Source organism: Capricornis sumatraensis, chromosome 5 (assembly GCF_032405125.1).
Source record: "Capricornis sumatraensis isolate serow.1 chromosome 5, serow.2, whole genome shotgun sequence".
Classification (NCBI taxonomy): Eukaryota; Metazoa; Chordata; class Mammalia; order Artiodactyla; family Bovidae; genus Capricornis; species Capricornis sumatraensis.
In genome coordinates, this window is record NC_091073.1 from 37924832 (window position 1) to 37945674 (window position 20843).

The following is a 20843-nucleotide window of genomic DNA, read 5'->3' on the forward strand; positions in this document are numbered from 1 at the left end:
TGTCACACGGGAGACCAGTGTTCGAGTCCCCAGCAGGCAGGCAACACAACCTTGGGGATTCCCTGGTGGCTCAGACAGTAAAGTGCCTGTCTGCAATGCAGGAGACCTGGGTTTGATCCCTGGGTTGGAAAGATCCTCTGGAGAAGGAAACAGCAGCCCACTCCAGTACTCTTGCCTGGAAAATCCCATGGACAGAGGAGCCTGCTAAGCTACAATCCATGGGGTCGCAAAGAGTCAGACACTACTGAGCGACTTCACTTTACTTTAGCTGCCGTGACTATAGCCAAATTGCAGTGAGATCAGTACGGATTTGAAAACTAAGGTAAGAATTCAGTGACACAATTTTCTGTTACAAGTAATTTAATATTATATTGTGTGCTATGTATTTTTTTCTCTCGATTACAAATTCCTTAAGGATAAGAACAGAGGCAAATTCATTTTTATACTTCCCACAGGTAGTCAGTAAATATTTAAGTGAATGAATGAATTTAAAAAGAATAAATTGGGCTGTGTGGGTCATGTGAATATTTTAAATAATGTTGAACACTGACATGTAACCATTCTAGGACTCCAGTGACAGGAGATGAGGCGTCCCTGGTGGCTCAGATAGTAAAGAATCTGCGTGCAATGCAGGAGTGAAAGAAAGTGTCAGTTGCTCTGTTGTGTTCAACTCTTTGCGACCATATGGACTGCAGCCCACCAGGCTCCTCTGTCCATGGAATTCTCCAGGCAAGAATACTGGAGTGGGTAGCCATTCCCTTCTCCAGGGGATCTTCTGACCTCAGGATGGAACCCAGGTCTCTTGCATTATAGGCAGATTTTTTACCGTTGAGCCACCAGGAAGCCTATGCAATGCAAGAGACTTCAATCCCTGGGTTGAGAAGATCCCCTGGAGAAGGGAACTGATGTTCAGATAATGATAGGAATTGGACAATTTGTTGCAGGATATGAAATGAAATGAAAACTAAGATCATTAACATTCTAGTTTGATTTTGGAAATGTCACGTTAAAAAAAAAGTAAATGCACATCGTAGTTTATGTTATAGAAACTTTATTATTACGTATTTTTTCCTATAATTAGAACTGTCAAGTGTTAAATAAAAGTTTATTCAATATACTATTAGGATTTTTCTAAACTAGAACTTTACTAACTTTATTAATGGCTAACTTGCAGAAATATGAAACAAGAGTGGGAGACAAGGGGACTCAGCTTTCCGGGGGGCAGAAACAGAGGATTGCTATCGCCCGAGCCCTCATCCGACACCCCCGCATCCTGCTGCTGGATGAAGCTACATCAGCACTGGATACCGAAAGTGAGAAGGTATGGCTTCCCACTTCATGTCCCATTTAATTTATAAAACAAAACTTTTCAAGCAGTCAATCATGAAAAAAACACAAACCGCTCACTATTTTTAAAGAATTCTGGCAAAAAAAAAAAAAAAAAGGACAGAAGTCCTAGATATTGTTCAAAGACAACATACAGATGGCTAACGAACACATGAAAAGGTGTTCAACGTCACTAATTATTAGAGAAATGCAAACCGAATCTACAGTGAGGTAACTCCTCATACAAGTCAGAATGGCTATCATCAAAAAGTCTACAAAAAATAAACGCTGGAGAGGGTGTGGGAAAAAAAGGAACCCTCCCACACTGGTGGTGAATGTAAACTCAGACAGCCACAATGGAGAACAGTATAGAGGTTCCTCTGAAAACTAAAAGTAAAGTTAGCATATAATCCAGCAGTCCCACTCCTGGGCATATATCTGGAAAAAAAACTTGGTTTGAAAGGACATATGCACCCCAGTGTTCTCTGCAGCACTGTTTACAGCATCCAAGACATGGAAGCACCTAAATGTCCATCGACAGAGGAATGGATAAAGATGTGGAGCATATAAACAATGGACTCATAAGGCATAAAAGGAATGAAATAATGCTATTTGCAGCAACATGGAGGGACCTAGAGGTTACCGTACGAAGTGAAGTCAGAGACAGAAACACCGTTATGATATCATGCAAATGTGGAATCGAAGAAAAAATACAAAACAACTTATTTATAAAACAAAGACTCATAGACATAGAAAAAAACACTTATGGTTATCAAAGAGGGGAGGGATAAATTAGGAGTTTGATTTTAAAATATATGTGCTGCTATTTTTAAAATAGATAACCAAGAACCTACTATATAGTAAGAGGCATTTTATTCAACATTTTGTAATAATCTATAATGGAAAATATGAAAAAGGATATATGTAACTGAATCACTTTGCTGCATACATGAAACTAACACACCATTGTAAACTATATTTCAATAAAAATTTCAAAAGATAGGTGAGCACAGAAAAAAGGAAACAAATGTACACAGCAGTTATTTTGAGGTAAAATATTTTTATTTCATCCCTTCCTTCCAGAATTTTCCAAATTTTCTAAAATGATTACATTTTATACACAAAAAGTACTTTTATTGCACTTTTTGTTTGAATTCTTTAGCATATTAATAATGGAAAAACTGGGAAATAAAACACTCAAAATTGAAGCAGTTAAATTATTTTGTGACTAGTTCAAAAATTTAAAGATTGTGAAGATTATTTGAAAATTATTTACTCTTGTGAAGATTAGTTTGAGAATACATTTTTATTATAAAGAACATAACTGTATGCAAGACGGACTATGTAAAACTCAATACATAAAGCTAAAAATTCAAAGATGACATGAGAAATGAAAGGTAACTTTCTTTTGTATAGATGGTAAAATATTTGGATTTCCTTTACTTTTAAAACTTATTTCTATAATTTTTAAGGTAAGGCTTCTGTTCTGATTTATTAATAGATTGTCCAAGAAGCCCTGGACAAAGCCCGAGAGGGCCGCACCTGCATCGTGATCGCTCACCGGCTGTCCACCATCCAGAACGCAGACTTGATAGTGGTGATTGAGAATGGCAGAGTCCGGGAGCACGGCACACACCAGCAGCTGCTGGCACAGCGAGGGATCTATTTCTCTATGGTCACTGTCCAGGCTGGGACACAGAACTGATGAACTCTTGTTATAGTGTATCTTAAAAATAAATTCCGACAAGTTTTTCTGATTTAGAGACTTCTTTTATAAGTCACCATAAAACATAGGCATATCTTATTCCAACTTGGAACATCCAATTTGGGGTTGTCTATTACAGCTTTTGACATTTAGTTGTTAAAAGTAACATCTGGCTTGATGCAGTATGAAAACAGCCTGGCTCTGAGTTACCAAAAATGTATGGAGAGAATATTACTCACCATAAAAAAAGTAACACCATATGCAGCATCATAGATGGACCTAGAGATTACCTTAATAATATCAGTCACTATCTTATTGTTTCTCAGACAAATACCATATAATAACACTTACATATGGAATCTAAAAAAAATGATACAAATGAACTTACTTACAAAACAGGAAAAGACCCAGACATAGGGGAAGAGGGATAAATTTGGAATCTGGGATCAACAGAAACACACTACTATATATAAAAATAAACATCAAGGACCTATTGTATATAGCACAGGGAATAATATTCAATATCTTGAAATAATCTATAATGGAAAAGAATCTGAAAAATAGACATAAAAATAATGGAATCACTTGGCTGTATACCTGCAACATTGTAAATCAACTATATATGAATAAAAAAAAGAAAGTAAAAAGTTTAGGTATATATAACTGTACGTTGAAGATGTAATCTGATCCCTATCAAATTACTCATGACATTTTCCACAGAACTAAAATAATCCTAAAATACATATGGAACCATAAGAGACACAGAATTGCCAAAGCAATTCTTTTCCTGAAGGAAAAGAACAAAGCAGGAGGCCTAACCCTCTCAGACTGCAGACAGTACCATAAGGCTAATCAAAACAGCATGTTATTGGCACAAAAACAGACTTGTGGATCAATGGAACAGGACAGACAGCCTAGAAGTAAAGCCACACACCTACAGTCAGTTAATCTTTGACAAAGGAAGCAAGAATATACAATGGAGAAAAGACAGTCTCTTTTAGCAAGTGGTACTGGGAAAGCTGGACAGCTTCATGTAAACCAATGAAGTTGGAATACTCCCTCACACTGTAAGTGAAAATAAAGTGGCTTAAAGACAAACATAAAATTACACCATGAGACTTCCTAGAAGGGATCATAGGCAAAACATTCTGACATAATTCATACCATTTTTTTTTTTTTTTGGCTGCACCAAGTCTTAGTTGTGGCACATGGAACCTTCTGTCTTCATTGTGGCATGCAGGATCTTTTTAGTTGCAACATGTGGGATCTAGTTCCTCAACCAGGGATTGAACCTGGGCTCCCCTGCACCGGGAGCATGGAGTCTTAGCCACTGGACCACTTGGAAAGTCCCCATACCAGTGTTTTCTAGGTCAGTTTCCCAAGGCAACAGAAGTAATAACAAAAATAAACAAACGGAACTAATCAAACTGACAAGCTTTTACAGAATGGGACAAAATATATGCAAATGATGTGAACAACTAGGGACTGATTTCCAAAATGTACAGCTCTACAACTGGGTAAACAAACAACCCAACCAAAAAATGGCCAGAAGTTCTAAACATTTTTCCAAAGAAGACAGACATACAGATCACCAACAGCCATATGAAAAGATGCTCAACATTGCTAATTATTAGAGAAATGCAAATCAAAACTACAATGAGGTATCACCTCACATTAGTCAGAATGGCCATTAAGAACTCTACAAATAACAAATACTAGAAAGGGTGTAGAGAAAAGGGAACCTTCCTATACTGTTGGTGAAAAAGGTAAATTGGTACAACCACTATGTGGGGAGAGGAGGGCCACTCAAGAGGGAAGTGATATATGTATACTTACGGGTGAATCACGTTGTTGTACTGCAGAAACCAACACATTATAAAGTAATTTTCCCAATTAAATATTTTTTTAAAGAGAGAAAAAAAACAACACCTAAATGATTCTAAGTGTGCTGACAGTCAAGTCAACACTTGTACTAGTGAGTATAAAGGTCTTGACTCAGATTTCATCTTTGTAGTCTATATTAACTCTTAAGGATACACCAAATCCCATAGAGGCCAACTCTGAATGCTTTCACAAAGGAATAACAATGACAACCAGTCATCAAAACCAGAACCTATGAAAATGTAACCAAAAAGGGATATATATTCTACAACCAGTGCACTAAATGTATTGTAATGTTTGTGGTAGGTTGCTACAAAATGGCCCCCAATAAACCATGCCCCCTTGTGCACACTCACGTACATTTTCCAAATCATTTACAAATTACTTTGCTGCTCTTCTTACCATGAGGTAAAACCTTTCTCCTCCTCCACTTGATCCTGGGCTGCTCTGGTAACTCGTTCCAGCCAAGTGCACACAAAAGGGACATCATGTGACTTCAATGTGACTTCAGAGCCTAGGCCTCGACAGGTCTTTCAACTTCCACCCTTCCCTACTAGAACATTCCCACTGCCCAGTTCAGAAGTCCAGGCTAGAATCTTGAATGATCAAAGACCATGCAGACAAGTCCCAGCCACCATGTCCCCAGGTGGGCGTGAGGCTGTCTCAGACTTTCCAGCCTCATCCGCCTGCCTGGTACGAGCAGTGCTGTAACTCAGGCAAGATAGCAGCACAGCCATGTGAGTGGGCAGGGTCCACTGACGCATCATGAGGTGACCACCTGCTGTAAGACAGTAAGTTCTGGGGGTATTTATTAGACAACAAATATGCAACTGATCTGAAAGTAGAACGCCACAGAGGAATGAATCAAACACAAAACAAGAAGCTGTATGATTTTGAAAATTTTATTTTCTGAGGGTAAAAACTACAAAACTGAATAAAGGAAAAAGAAATCCTGAGAATCTGATTTAGTAGTCAATCCTTTTAAAGTCATTAAGTCTAAGTGCTTTAAGTTCATGTTCACAAAACTAATTACTGGATTGGCCAGAAAGTTCACTTGGGTTTTTCTGTAAGAAAAACTATGGAAATGCTATGGAAAAACCCAAACAAACTTTGGGCAATTCAATGTAATGATATAATGAATTTGCAAGGGTTTTTTGTATGTGTCAGAGGGTGTAAACCTCCTTACTACAACCTAATTCTATCTGTTCAACATAAACTTTTAGATTAAACTGTAGTGGTCTTTCCCAAACATAGTAGGCTTATATCCCTGTGGTGAATGTGGAACCACTGATTTCAGGGAAGTTAGCATTCAATCATGTATTTCATATCCTTTGGCAACTAGAAAATGTTAAAGTGCTTGAAAGATGGACTCTATGATGATGTCCAGGAAGAAGACTTATTACCTACTTAGGTACCAACAAAGATATTTAAGAGTTAGATTTGCACTGTTAAAATCTGTAGATTTGCATTGTTGAGGCTGATCTTAAACTTTGCATAGTTCTACAGTCATATTGTAATTTGCATTCCTGCTGCATCAGAGGAAGCTTAAAAGTACTTCTACTTTCTATGTCAGGATAAATTTTGAGAGCATGATTCCACTGATCTCTACATTTAACAAGTTTCCTTCAGTCAACATCCCTTCCTATCTCACAATACCATCCACTCCCGGCACCCAATTATATATTTTGGTAAGTGCTTAATAAATGATTAGTCTCTAGAGATGAGACGTTTCCATCAGTTGCATCATGTCATGGAAAGCACAAAAAACCTGCTGAACTAGCTTCTCTGCATCAGTCTCTGGACATGATTTCCAGGCTGAACAGGACACAACAAACCTGCAAAGTACAAATAATAAATGATTAAGTACAACAAAATGCCATTATGAAAAGGCTCCAAGTGGTAGCAGTGAAGAAAGCCATGACCTTTGTTCCACCTGGCTATTCATATATGAAATAGGATTGCTTGCTCACTATGGGCAAATGTAACCTGATACAATAGAAAGTAATGCCACATTTTTACATGTAGCACAACACCTAATTTACCTTGTAACTAGAGCCTAAGGACAAAAGGGAACGAGAAACTAGTCAGAGGGTGCTCTGGAGTTAGGTCTTAGTGTGCTAAATAAACTCGCCTCTTCCTATAAAAGACCTTCCTAACATGCCACAAATGGGATGAGTTAAATGCATTCATGCCACTGTCTGCAATAAAACTTGAACTATTTTTAAAGAATACTTGAAGAGAGTAAACAAAAATAATAAAATAGAAAAAGAAGGGTAAGAGGAGAGAAAGGCTGTTTCTAGAAAAGCCAGAGAAACTCTTGAAGCCGAGATATGCCCTCCACACTATGTCCTTCTAGAAGCTCCTGGTGAAGAAATCCTCTATGTAGTAGCAGATAAAGGTGGCCCCAGGAAGCTGAAATAAATAGGAAGAAAGCCTGGCTCTTCGAGGGCTCAGAGCAGAAATGTGGCTACTAATTAATTCTCTTGGAACTAGCTTTCCCCTTTACAGACACACAAATTTTCTACACCAAAACATGCATTATGGTCAAGTTAAAATCAAAATGTTGTATAATATAAATCTATGGATGACCATGCGATTTTCACATCACTGAAAATTAAGACAGGAAAGTAGGTATCTTTGACATGTACTTTAGATTACGCAGAATGAAATAAAAATGTGTTCCGGCCTAGTATATAATAATGAAACCAATGTTTGCGTGGATTATATTTGCTGAAAGATATACAGGAACCTACAGAAAGTCCTGCCTTGCTTTCACTGGTGATTCATGATCAGTCGGCATTTTCTAGCTATACTGTACATACACCTCTCAAATATTTAGCAAAAGCTAAGTATTTCTTCGCAAAGAGTAACAATTTCTATTTATATGTTAAATTTTTTTAAAAATTCAGTTACATTTTTAAACTATAGAAAGAATAATCATTCCTACATGCACAATTCACCAAAGAATATGCACAGATGCCAATAAACAAAGAGAAAATGTTTTGCTTCATATGAATTCAGGTTAGGTTATATTTTCCTATAAAAATTTGTACAGACTGCTTTATAATGCCTAAAGTTGGCAATGATGTGATAAAATAAGAAACACTAACTATCATATTATTATTTGTAGCGAGAAAACCTGGAAATAGTAGGGAAGTGGTTTAATTATGGAAATCCATAAGACTAAACCTCAGATACGCAGATGACATCACTCTAATGGCCAAAAACTAAAGAGCCTCTTGATGAAGGTGATAGAGGAGAGTGAAAAAGCTGGCTTAGAACTCAACATTCAAAAAACTAAGATCATAGCATCCAGTCCCATCACTTCACGGCAAGCAGAAGGGGAAAAAAGTAGAAGCAGTGACAGATTCTCTTTTCCTGGGCTCCAAAATCACTGCGGACAGTGACTGGAGCCACGGAAGGAAAAGACGCTTGCTTGCTCCTTGCAAGGAAAGCTATGACAGACCTAGGCAGTATATTCAAAAGCAGAGACATCGCTTTTCTGATAAAAGGGCTGTATAGCCAGATCTGTGGTTTTCCCTGTAGTCATGTACAGATGTGAGAACTGGACCATAAAGAAGGTTGATGCTTTCCAACTGTGCTGGAAAGACTCTTGAGAGTCCCGTGGACTGCAAGGAAATCAAATCAGTCAATCCTGAAGGAAATCAACCCTGAATATTCATTGGAAGGATTGATACTGAAGTTCCAATACTTTGGACACCTGATGCGGAAAGCCAATTCACTGGGAAAGACACTGATGCTGGGAAAGATTGAGGGCAAAAAAAGAGGGCGGCAGAGGATGAGATGGCTGGATGGCATCACTGACTCAAGGACATGAGTTTGAGCAAACTCTGGGAAATAGTGAAGGACAGGGAAACCTGGCGAGCTGCAGTCCATTGGGTCACAAAGAGTCAGACACAATTCAGTGACTAAACAACAAGACTAAATATTACTCAACCAAAAATACCTCAAAGCATATTTAATGGCACTGAGAAATGGCTGAAATAATATTGAGAATGCAATTCACAAAAAGGATGCTTAAATACTTATGATATGATCTACATTTATAAAAAAGCATACACTATAATCTATGCACATTATAGATTAGAAAAATAATGTCATGTCTTATAACAGAAATGTTAAATTTGTTCTTATATTTTTCCATATTTTACAAAATATTTTTAACAATGAGCATGAAATACACATAAAATAAAATGCTATTTCAAAAATAACTTTCTCTAGGTCACACATTTGCAAGCTTAACAATGAATGAAAAATTCCTTTCAGAGAATTTCTATGTATTTGGGGTATATACACAGTAATGACTCAGAAATTGAGTACACCTTGAGCTCTGACTTGTTTTCTGAGCTCCAAACTCATATATCCAACTGCCTACTGGCATATTATCTTGTATATAAATACAAATTATAATTAATTCCTATATTAGCAGAAATTTTGAAGTGACCATGTACGAAACAAAATTATTACTTCCACCCTAACATGCCCATTTCCCCTCTAATTTTCTCCATCCCAGTAAATGCCGCCATTGGAATCAGTAATCCGTCAATAAGTCTTACTGGCTCTACCTCCAAAACATCTCGCAAACCTCTCCACTGCCCTCCACCTTCGGTATCAACTGCCTTGTTCAACATACATACCATCCATGCTTCCCGATTTCTTTCATCTCATTCTTGTTCATATTACTATCTACCTAATTTATATCACATATAACAGCCAAGGGTCCTTCTCAAATGTAAATTAAACAAGTAACTTTAATACTTTAAATTGGTAAAATGCTTCCCGTTACTTTTCGGAGGAAATCCAAACTCCTTACCATGTTACAAGGCCCTACTTCAATGGAGTACCCCAACCAAATCAGTACCTGCAGGAATACTGTTTCTAAAGCTCTCCAGGTAATTCTCAGATGCATTCAGGGTTGAGAACACTGCCCTTCCTACCAGTTTTAGCCCTGGTCTCCCCTTCTTCTATCTCTTCTTCTACCAACTTCCCACTCAATTGTTAATGTATAGCCACACTGCCCCTTAATATTCCAAGCTCTTCCCTATCCTCAGACTTCTGTGCTTCTATTAAACACAAAGTCACTGGGAAATAGGAATGAGCACAACATGTTGAGCTGGAGATTAAAAAAAAATTAAAAATCATGTTCTTACAGGCTTATATTCTAGGAAGTAAAGATAGATAATACACACATACACACACACTGGGTGGTTATAAATGTCACAATACAACAGGTGTGTGTGGAGAAGGGGGACTGCTGCTCTAGGTGATCAGGGAAGGCCTCTCTGATGAGAGCCTTTGAAATAAGGGGATCACCTTGCACATACTGCGGAAGAGACTACTAAGAGGAGGAAATCACAACTGTGAGGGCCCCGAGGACAGTGCTTTCCTGGCAGGTACAAGGTAGCCTTTGTGGCTGGAGTGGAGGCAATCAGAAGCACTGCAGGAGACAAGGTCAGAGGCAGATGAGAGCAAGATCATGAGGTCTCTCAGGAGGACTCTGGATCTTGTGTGACTGAAAGGAAAAGCCCTCGGAGGGTTCTGAGTAGGAGAGTATGACCTGGGTTCCATTTGGCCATCAGGGCTGCTCCGCAGAGAATGGTCTGCAGGAAAGGAAAGGCGAAAGCAAGAAGAGCACCGAGGACCTGCTGCAGAGCGAGCAGGGGACAGGTGCTGGAGGGCTGTCCTAGCGATTCATATGATGAATTCCTTCACACCCTCGGCATCTCAGCCTCATCAGCCCTCCTCAGACACGTCCCCTGACCACACACTACATAAAGCAGTGCTCTGTCTCCCCGCCAGTTTGTTTCTATGACCACAGTGACTCAATTATTTCCTCTGCAATATTCATCATTATTTGCAGTCACCCTACTTATTTGTTGCCTTTTGTTCCTATTTCCCATGTGAAAACTACAATCTACAAGAGAGGGGATCTCGTCTGTCTTGTGTCCTGAGCACCCAAAACAATCTTCGGCACATTGTAAGTTCTCACTAAATATTTCCTGAGTGAGTGAATGGAAGTTTCATCCCAGGATCATGAAAAATGTATTTTTTCAAAAAGTCAAAGCCCTGAGGCATATCTGGCCTAAACTCTTAGCCCTGCATGCAAGGTGAGACCCATGGCTTGCCAGGAAATATGCTACAGTCTTCAGTTGTCTCTGTATGCGATGATGATTTTTGACTTCTGCCTATTACAAAAAAGGATAATAAGATCCATGTTTAAGCTTTATCATTAATTTATAAATTAATGTATAGAAACTGCAAATATGACTATCGGAATATGCCATCTAAGACTTAGATGGCAACAAACACAAGCACCTCGGGTATACACAAACCACTCTTGACATGGAGGCAGATAATTAAATTTTGAAAAAAATAATACAAAATTCTTTAAAAAAGGAAAAGTAGAAAAACAGTATTTTAGAAAGTGAAACATGTCAGACATACCATTACTTCCATTTTTCACATTCCACCTGAAATGTCTCTTAGCCTGCTCTCTTCTTATTCACACAGTGCTAAATGTAGCCTCATTATTTTAATTCCCTGACCCAAGCTCTTACAAAAGAAACAGCCAGACTCTATGAATGGGGACCTTCCAAGTCTTTGTCAATTCTTAATTATCTTGTTCTCCGCCTCTCTCTTGCCAAGTTTTAGTATTTTCTTTCTCACGCTCCAAAAATTTAAGTCAAACCCCATATAATAAAAATGGAATGCATCTGAAAGGGTAAACCATCCTTTCCTGAATGTAAATTAATTTACCTTGTCTCTTGTCTTGGTATCATTGCTGTTGTCTATGACTGTACTAACAACCACATATGTACAGACCGTCAGTTTTTACCTGAACTTAGCATCAAATACCTGAGGCAGAACAAGTATGGTAATATGTGTACTGATTTTGGAGGATGATGATGACATGGTCACTGAGTCAATCTTGAAACAGTGTTGTGCACAAAACACCTCAAGGACTGATTTCACTGAAGTCTCAAAAGCAGGAAAGAGAGACTAATTATGCATCAAACACCTAAGTGGTAAAAAATAACTGCCCATGGAGCAAGTGACAGATGATAACATCAGAATCATAGTGGAGGGAAGACATTCAAACAACAAAAATGAGCACAGTAAGAATGAAAAAGAGCAGCCTTACCTGTCATCTCTGATATGATAGAAGAATCCATAGCCATTGTGCACCATGGGAGCCACCATGCCCTGGACTCTTAAATAACCAACCAGACTGGTTGAGAGAACAAAGTTTCCACCTCCTCCACTGTACAGCACAAAGAAAGGATATTTTACTAGGCTTACAGAGGCTTATGTTGTTTCTGAAAAGCTTTTAACATCCAGGAAGAAGAACTGCTGAGGTGACAAGACACCGCTTTATGTTACCTCCTGGAGAAGAGGGGGTCTGTGAAGAGTTCTGGAACAGGGAGGCCTTCCTCCTTTGCTATGAGTGAGAGGCCTAAAAGATGACGGTCAAATCCTGCAATAGAACCCCAAACTTGAAGTTAGAAGAGTTTCCTGCACAAGAGAATTTTTTTTGAGTGATAGTAATTCCAGTGTAAATACCTTTTCCAGTAGAACAGTCTTTCATCATTTTATTATGTTTTGCAAAAGCTTCTAACATCATGCGCTGCTGCTCAAGAAGCTGTATTAAAAATCAAGAGATACTTTAATAACAAACTGTACAGAAACCAAACAGAAAAACCTGAGCTCAAAGTAATTAGAATTTGGGTGATTTAGAAGAGAAAAAAGAAAGATTTCAAGAAAGACCTTGAGACACATAATTTTTGTGTCTTTTTCCACACTTCTTCTATTGCCTTTTTAAAAAAAATGTATTTTATATTGGGGTATAGTTGATTAACAATTTGGTATTAGTTTCAGGTGCACATCAAAGTGATTCAGTTCTACATATACATTTATCCATCCTTTTTCAGATTCTTTTCCCATTTAGGTTATTATGCTCAGAATACTGAGCAGACTTCTCTATGCTTTATAGTAGGTCCTAGTTGGTTATCCATTTAAAATATATCAGCGTGTTCATGTCAATTCCAAACTTCCAATCTATCCTTCCCCCCAACCCTTACCCCCTCTTCCACTGCCTTTTCCTTCCTATATGCTCTGAAACTTATTTCCTTTCCAGAACAAGAAAATAGGAACTTGTGGGTAGCACTAAAGTGATATTAACAAGTATAAAGACAAAAGCAATTTTGATTTCAAAGCGAAAGCATAGTCGTACAAAAAAGATAATTAAGCAGCTCCATGAAATTAAACTAAGGTAACACGTATATAACTAGGTGCTTTCCTGGTGGCTCAGTGGTAAAGAATCCGCCTGCAATGCAGGAGACAGGGGTTTGATCCCTGGGTCAGGAAGATCCCCTGGAGAAGGAAGTGGTCACCCACTCCATTATTCTTGTCTGGGAAATCCCAGGGACAGAGGAGCCTGGTGGGCTACAATCCATGGGGTCGTGAAGAGTCAGACACGACAGTGACGAAACAACAATATATAACTATTTCTATCAAGACTAAAGAAGCGAATGCAATACCAAAACAGCAGTGAGAATGTACTACCCTTTTGTGGTAAATGCTTAAAACTGAGTATAAAACAAAACAAAACATATAAAGCTATATTGGTTCTAATATTAAAAAAAAATCTCATTTCAAAAACGTTCAACCACATCAAGAAAAGTTTCCTTGTAAAGGCGTTTGGGAACAGTCTGCATTGTACGAGTGTTATCTAAAGGCAGATCAACAGTAGTGAAATACTCAGGTGTGGGAAATTACTTTGCCTAGAAGATGATACAAATGGGCTTATCAGGTCTTCCCTGTTTCTTACTCTCTCCAAATACATACTTCACTGGCAAATGAAGAAATGTTTGACAGTTCCCAGGAAAAAAGGTTTGAAAATATTTTACTGATTCAGGGATTTGAAGAAGTTAGTTATGCAAGGATCAGGTTTCCTTTAGAACAAACAACTTATCTTTTTTCTTTTTGAATACTCACACTGGCAGAAGGATTCTGCATAGATTGGCACCAATTGACTGCTTCTACGGTACACGGTCGCACAGTCTCTGTACGGCCATGATAAAATAATCTTGTCATAGCTGTTTCATAGCAGCAACCAGGACTATAAGAAAAAATGAAAACGAAAGAGAATGTATCATGAGAAAGAAAACACTATAATGTTACTACAAAAAGTTTACCTAGTAAAGCTGGCTTTGGTCAGAGATTAAGTTCTATGATATAGACTGCAACTGAGATTTTCAATAACAAGAGGATATTTTCAACAGCCAAGAGCGAAAACTACTCAGGCTTGGTATAACAAATGTTTCAAAGGCTGCCATCAGGTTGTATGCTTTGGTGTCTGTGGTAGGTGGCCTCTAAGATGCCTCCAGTGGTCCCTGCCTCCTGCTCCTAATGCCCTGGTATAACCTCTCACGTTGGGTGTAGGATGGCCTCGGTGTCTTCTTTCTAACAAAAAGAACAGGACAAAAGCAGGGAGAAGTCACTTCTGAAATCAGGTTACAAAGTGAGCTCTCTCATGCGCTCTCACTTCCTCACTCTGAGGAAAGCCTGCTGCCATGCTGGGGGCTGCCCCGTAGAGAGGCCTCGAGACTCGAGCTTGGGAGGAAAGGCACGTCACTAATAACCGTGTGTGTGAGACTAGACGTAGATCCTCTTGCAGCAGTGCCTTCAGGTGAGGGCATGGCGCTGGCTGACGCCCTGACTGTAACAACTGAAGTCAGAGGCATCCAGCTAAGCAGCGCCTGGCTTCCTGACAGAAAATGCGAGATGACAAGGAAGTGTTTGTTGTTCCAAGCTACTAAGATATTGGGTAATTTGTTACACAGCAATAGAGAATACAGAGTGCTTGGCCTTTCCTTCCCTCATACAGAGCTTGAATGACTGTAAAATTAAGTAAAAGCATTATTTAATAAGTTTCCCTTTCCTAGGCAAAGGGTCCTCAAACCTCTGGGATCTAATGCCTGATGACCTGAGGTGGAGCTGATGTAATATTAGAAATTAAGTGCGCGATAAATGTAATGTGCTTAAATCATGTTGAAACTATCCCTCCCCTCTCCCCATGGAAAATCTGTCTTCCAGAAAACCCATCCCTGGTGCCAGAAAGGTTGGGAACTGCTGCCCAAGGATGATGACTATTTTCATGGGTTGGAGAATGATAAAAATGATATAATAATTTTTGGTACAAAGCTCTCTTTCCTGGTGATAGGAATTCAGTTAAAGCAATCAAATGGAATTAGAGTAAAAGGTCTGCAAGTGGGCACTAAAAGGGGTCAAATGCTTTTTTATTTCTTGGTCATGCCACACAGCTTGTGGAATCTTAGTTCCCTGACCAGGGATCAAACCTGGGTCCATGGCAGTGAAAGCACCCAGTCTTAACCACTGGACCACCAAGAAATTCCCTCAAATAGTTACTGGGCCTCCTCTGTTCGGTGTTTCTATGAGACTATCTCCCCGGGCTGAAATAGTATCTTTTCAAAATGTGAAGGAGAAAGTGTAAGTAACAATCTAGGGACTTCCCTCCTGGTCCAGTGCCTAAGACTTTGCCTTCCAATGTAGGGGGTGTGGGTTCAATTCCTGGTTGGGGAGCTAGGATACCACATACCTTCTGGCCAAAAAACCAAAACAGAAGCAATACTGTAACAAATTCAACAAAGACTTTAAAAATGGCTCACATAAAAAAACCTTTAAAAAAATTAAAAATAAAGGCAGTAAGAATGAATGAAAAAATATCACTACTCAGCAACTTGTAATGAAATAATAGAGATCTTGGTAATGATCATCAATGGCCACTAAAACCATTAGGTAAAAATATCAAGGAGGAAACTTTATAATGGATGTTGGCTTAAAAACTGAACAGGATATGATAGGAAACAAATAAGATGAACTATTTGATTTACTGTTATAAAAAATAATAAAATTTACTGATTACTATTTTCAAGTTTCCAAATCTAACTGTCCATTTATAGGAAACATGGGAGACAGAGCAAAAATGCTTAACGGTTTTTTTACTTAAAGGAAAAATACATAAAATAGCAATAAAAATTTATGTTAATGAACACACAATGTAAAAAAATGTAATCTGTGACAAAATAAAGAGGACAGCACCATGATGGACAAAAGCACAGCGTATATTACTAAAACTAAGCTGGTATTATTCAAACTAGGTTGTTATAAATTTAAGATGTTAAATGTAATTTCCAAGGTAGCCATAAAGAAAACAGCTTAAAAAATAGAGACAAAAAAGACAGGGAAATCAAAATGGTACACTACCAAAAAAAAAAAAAATCAACTAAATACCAAAAAAGGCAGGAATGAAGGAGTTGAGGAACAAAAACACATAAGACCTACAGAATACAGAGCAAAGGGGCAGAATTCTCCCTCATCGGTAATAATCTTAAATATAAATATATTAAACTCTCCAAAGGTAGAGATTGGCAAAATGAACAAAAGCATAGTCTACATACTATCCTCAAGAGATTTGCTTTAGATATGAGAACAGTTCAGTACAGTTCAATCGCTCAGTCGTGTCTGACTCTTTGTGACCCCATGAACCGAAGCATGCCAGGCCTCCCTGTCCATCACCACCTCCCGGAGTCTACCCAAACCCATGTCCATTGTGTCGGTGAGGCCATCCAACCATCTCATCCTCTGTTGTCCCCTTCTCTTTCTGCCCCCAATCCCTCCCAGCATCAGGGTCTTTTCAAATGAGTCAGCTCTCTGCATCAGGTGGCCAAAGTATTGGAGTTTCAGCTTCAACATCAGTCCCTCCAATGAACACCCAGGACTGATCTCCTTTAGAGTGGACTGGTTGGATCTCCTTGCAGTCCAAGGGACTCTCAAGAGTCCTCTCCAATACCACACTTCAAAAGCATCAATTCTTCTGGCTCCGCTTTCTTTATAGTCCAACTCTCACATCCATACATGACCACAGGAAAAACCATAGCCTTGACTAGACAGACCTCTGATGGCAAAGTAATGTCTCTGCTTTTGAATATGCATCTAGGTTGGTCATAACTTTTCTTCCAAGAAGCAAATGTCTTTTAATTTCATGGCTGCAATCACCATTCACAGTGATTTTGGAGCGCCCCAAAATAAAGTCAGCCACTGTTTCCACTGTTTCCCCATCTATTTGCCATGAAGTGATGGGACCGGATGCCATGATCTTCATTTTCTGAATGTTGAGCTTTAAGCCAACTTTCTCACTCTCTTCTTTCACTTTCATCAAGAGGTTCTTTAGTTCCTCTTCACTTTCTGCCATAAGGGTGGTGTCATCTGTATATCTGAGGTTATTGATATTTCTCCCGGCAATCTCGATTCCAGCTTGTGCTTCCTCCACCCCAGCGTGTCTCATGATGTACTCTGCATATAAGTTAAATAAGCAGGATGACAACATACAGCCTTGACATACTCCTTTTCCTATTTGGAGCCAGTCTGTTGTTCCATGTCTAGTTCTAACTGTTGCTTCCTGACCTGCATACAGGTTTCTCAAGATGCAGGTCAGATGGTCTGGTATTCCCATCTCTTGAAGAATTTTCCACAGTTTATTGTGATCCACACAAAGGTTCTGGCATAGACAATAAAGCAGAAATAGATGTTTTTCTGGAACTCTCTTGCTTTTTCGATGATTTAGCGGATGTTGGCAATTTGATCTCTGGTTCCTCTGCCTTTTCTAAAACCAGCTTGAACATCTGGAAGTTCACGGTTCACATATTGCTGAAGCCTGGCTTGGAGAATTTTGAGCATTACTTTACTAGCATGTGAGATGAGTGCAACTGTGTGGTAGTTTGAGCATTCTTTGGCATTACCTCTCTTAGGGATTGGAATGAAAACTGACCTTTTCCAGTCCTGTGGCCACTGCTGAGTTTTCCAAATGTGCTGACATATTGAGTGCAGCACTTTCCCAGCATCCTCTTTTAGAATTTGAAATAGCTCAACTGGAATTCCATCGCCTCCACTAGCTTTGTTTGTAGTGATGCTTCCTAAGGCCCACCTGACTTCACATTAGGTTAAAAATAAAAGGTTGAAAAAAATGGTAACCAGAAGAGAGCTGGAGTGGCTACAGATTTTTTTTTCTATTTGGAGTGGCAGTATTATTATCAGACAAACTGTATTTTAAGTGAAAAGCTGAATGAGACAAACAGGACATTATATACTGATGAAAGATATAACTCATCAAGACACAACAACTATAAAAATACATGTACCAAACAAGAGAGTTCAAAGATACGTGAAGCAAACTCTAACAGAATTGAAAAGAAAACTAGACAGCTCTACAACAACAGTCACAGACTCCAATATCCAACTTTCAATAAAGGATAAAACATGTAGACATAAGATCAACAAGGAAAGAGAAGGCTTGAACAACAACTACACCTAAAGACAGGAGCTTCCCCAGTGGCTCAAAGGTAAAGCATCCACTTGCAATGCAGAGATGCAGGTTCAGTTTCTTGCCTGGAGAAACCTATGGACAGAGAAGCCTGGTGGGCTACAGTCCATAGGGTCACAAAGAGTCAGACACAACTGAAGCAATTTAGCGTGCATGTGTGCAAAAGACAGAATGAGAATATGCCACTAAGAAATAGTAGAATATAAATTCTTTTCAAGTATACATGGAACATTCACCAGGATAGCCATATATTAGGGCACAGAAAATCTCAATACATTTAAAAAGACTGGAACCATACAAAGTATCTTCTTCAATGACAACAGGATGAAGCTACAAAGCAACAGAAGAAAGACTGAAAAATTCACATATACGTAGAAATAAAACAACACACTCTTAACCAACTGGTAGGGAAGAAATCACAAGGTACATCAGAAAACACACTGAGATAAATGAAAAGCAGAACAGAACTTACCAAAATTTATAGAATGAAGCAAAAGTACTGTTCAGAGGGAAATTTATGGCTCTAAATATTTATATTAAAGAAGAAAATCTCAAATCAGTAAATTAACTGTACACATTAAGGAATTAGGAAAAAGAAGAGCCAACTAGACCCAAAGCCAGCGAAACAAACAAACAAATTAAGACCACAGTAGACATAACCAAAATACAGATATGAAAAACAAAGAAAGTGAACTAAACCAAAAGTTGATTCTTTTCTTTGTAAAGATCAACAAACTTGACAAGCTTTTAGCTGTACTGACTAGAAAAAAGGGAGAAGACATCAATTATTACAATAAACTGTGAAAGAGAGGGCATTACTACTGACTTTACAGAAATAAAAAAGCACCGTAAGAGAATATTTTGAACAACCATTTACAATAAACTGGATAACCTAGATGAAATGGACATATTCTGAGGAATACACAAATGAGCAAATCAAACTCAAGAAAAAATAGAAATATGACAGGTCGTATAACAAGTAATGAGATGAATCAGCAATCAAAAACCTTCCTACAAAGTTAAGTTCTGGACCAGATGGCTTTACTGATGAATTCTAAATTTAAAAAAAATCAACCACCAATCCTTCTCAAACTCTTCCAAAAACACTAGAGAGGAGGGATCATTTCCTTACTCATAAAATGAGACCAACATTACCCTGATACCAAAATTAGGCAAAAACACTGTAAGAATAGACACTACAGACCGATATTCCTTATGTCCAAAATCCAAATATTATCAGTCACATCCAACTCTTTGGGACCCCATGAACTGTAGCCTGCCAGGCTCCTATGTCTATGGGATTCTCTAGGCAAGAATACTGGAGTAGATTGCCATTTCCTCCTCCAGAGGATCTTCCTGACCCAGGGATCAAGCCCATGTCTCCTATGTCTCTTGCATTGCAGGTGGATTGTTTACATGCTGAGCCATCAGGGAATAGATGCAAAAATCCTCTCCACTTTACTAGCAAATTGAATTTAACAGCAGATTAAAAGGATGATACAGTAAGTCTCCTACATATGAACCTTCAAGTTGCCAACTTTCAAAGATGTGAACGTGTGTCCACATCAATCATGTAAGTTAGTTCACATGTCTGGCGTACACTGTCATGAGCATGCATTCTCTGCAAGTGGTTGTTCAAACTGCCCTCCATCTCCTATTGCTAATGATCCTTCAGCTCCACCATCTCCCCATCTCTGCCTCCTCCAGTCAGTAACTCTTCCTGTTCACTCAATGCCAGCCTCCATATGCCAGCTGTTGCATTGTACTACTGCCTTCTTCAAGGTACTGTACTGTAAGATTAAACGTTTTATTTTTTGTGTTTGTTTTTTATATATTATTTGTGTGAAATATATAAACCCACTGCAGTACAGTACTATACAGTTGACTGTGTTAGTTGGGTACCTAGGCTAACTTTGTTGGACTTACTAACAAACTGGACTCACAAATGAACACTCAGAACAGAACTCATTTGTATGTAGGGATCTTACTGTACACCATGACCAAGTCAGATTCATCCCACGAATGCAAGGATGGTGCAACATATGAAAATCAATGTAATATACTACATTAATAGAATGAAGAAGAAGACCTACATGATAATCACAATTGACACTGAAACAGCTTTTTATAAAATCTTGCACTCTCCCATAATAAAAAGTGAACAAAGGAATTTCCTCAATATGATAAAGATTTATGAAAAACCCACAGCTAACACCATACTCAGTGGTGGAAAACCAAAAGCTTCCCAGCAAAGATGAATAATAAGACAAGGATGCCTGCTTCTGCCAATTCTATTCAACATAGTACTGGCTGTTCTAGCTATAAAGAAAGAAAGAAAAGGCATCCAAATCAGAAAGGAAAAACTGAAGCTATCTCTATTCACAGATATCTGGTCTTATATATGGAAAATGCTAAAGAATCTACAAAAAAAGTGTTGGAGCTAATAAATGAATTCAGTTTTTTTAGGGTATGAAGTCAACATGCAAACATCAGTTGCATTTCTATACA

At 38.5% G+C, this 20843-nt stretch overlaps 2 protein-coding genes across 4 annotated transcripts in view; one reads left to right on the forward strand and one right to left on the reverse strand.

Annotated features, from left to right (window-relative positions):
* The window catches only part of LOC138080079 (phosphatidylcholine translocator ABCB4), a 73137-nt gene extending 70081 nt beyond the window's left edge, over positions 1-3056 (forward strand). For all 3 annotated transcript variants that reach the window (XM_068972995.1, XM_068972996.1, XM_068972997.1), the window contains 2 exons: positions 1175-1321; positions 2828-3056. In XM_068972995.1, coding sequence (XP_068829096.1) covers positions 1175-1321; positions 2828-3031 — 351 coding nt within the window. In that variant the 3' untranslated portion in view covers positions 3032-3056. The remainder of the gene's footprint in view (positions 1-1174; positions 1322-2827) is intronic.
* A 2760-nt stretch (positions 3057-5816) lies between these two features.
* The window catches only part of CROT (carnitine O-octanoyltransferase), a 50407-nt gene continuing 35380 nt past the window's right edge, over positions 5817-20843 (reverse strand). Inside the window, exons 14-18 of the mRNA XM_068972772.1 lie at positions 13928-14051; positions 12494-12572; positions 12314-12407; positions 12075-12194; positions 5817-6747 (exon numbers count right to left, since the gene is read on the reverse strand). Coding sequence (XP_068828873.1) covers positions 6627-6747; positions 12075-12194; positions 12314-12407; positions 12494-12572; positions 13928-14051 — 538 coding nt within the window. The 3' untranslated portion in view covers positions 5817-6626. The remainder of the gene's footprint in view (positions 6748-12074; positions 12195-12313; positions 12408-12493; positions 12573-13927; positions 14052-20843) is intronic.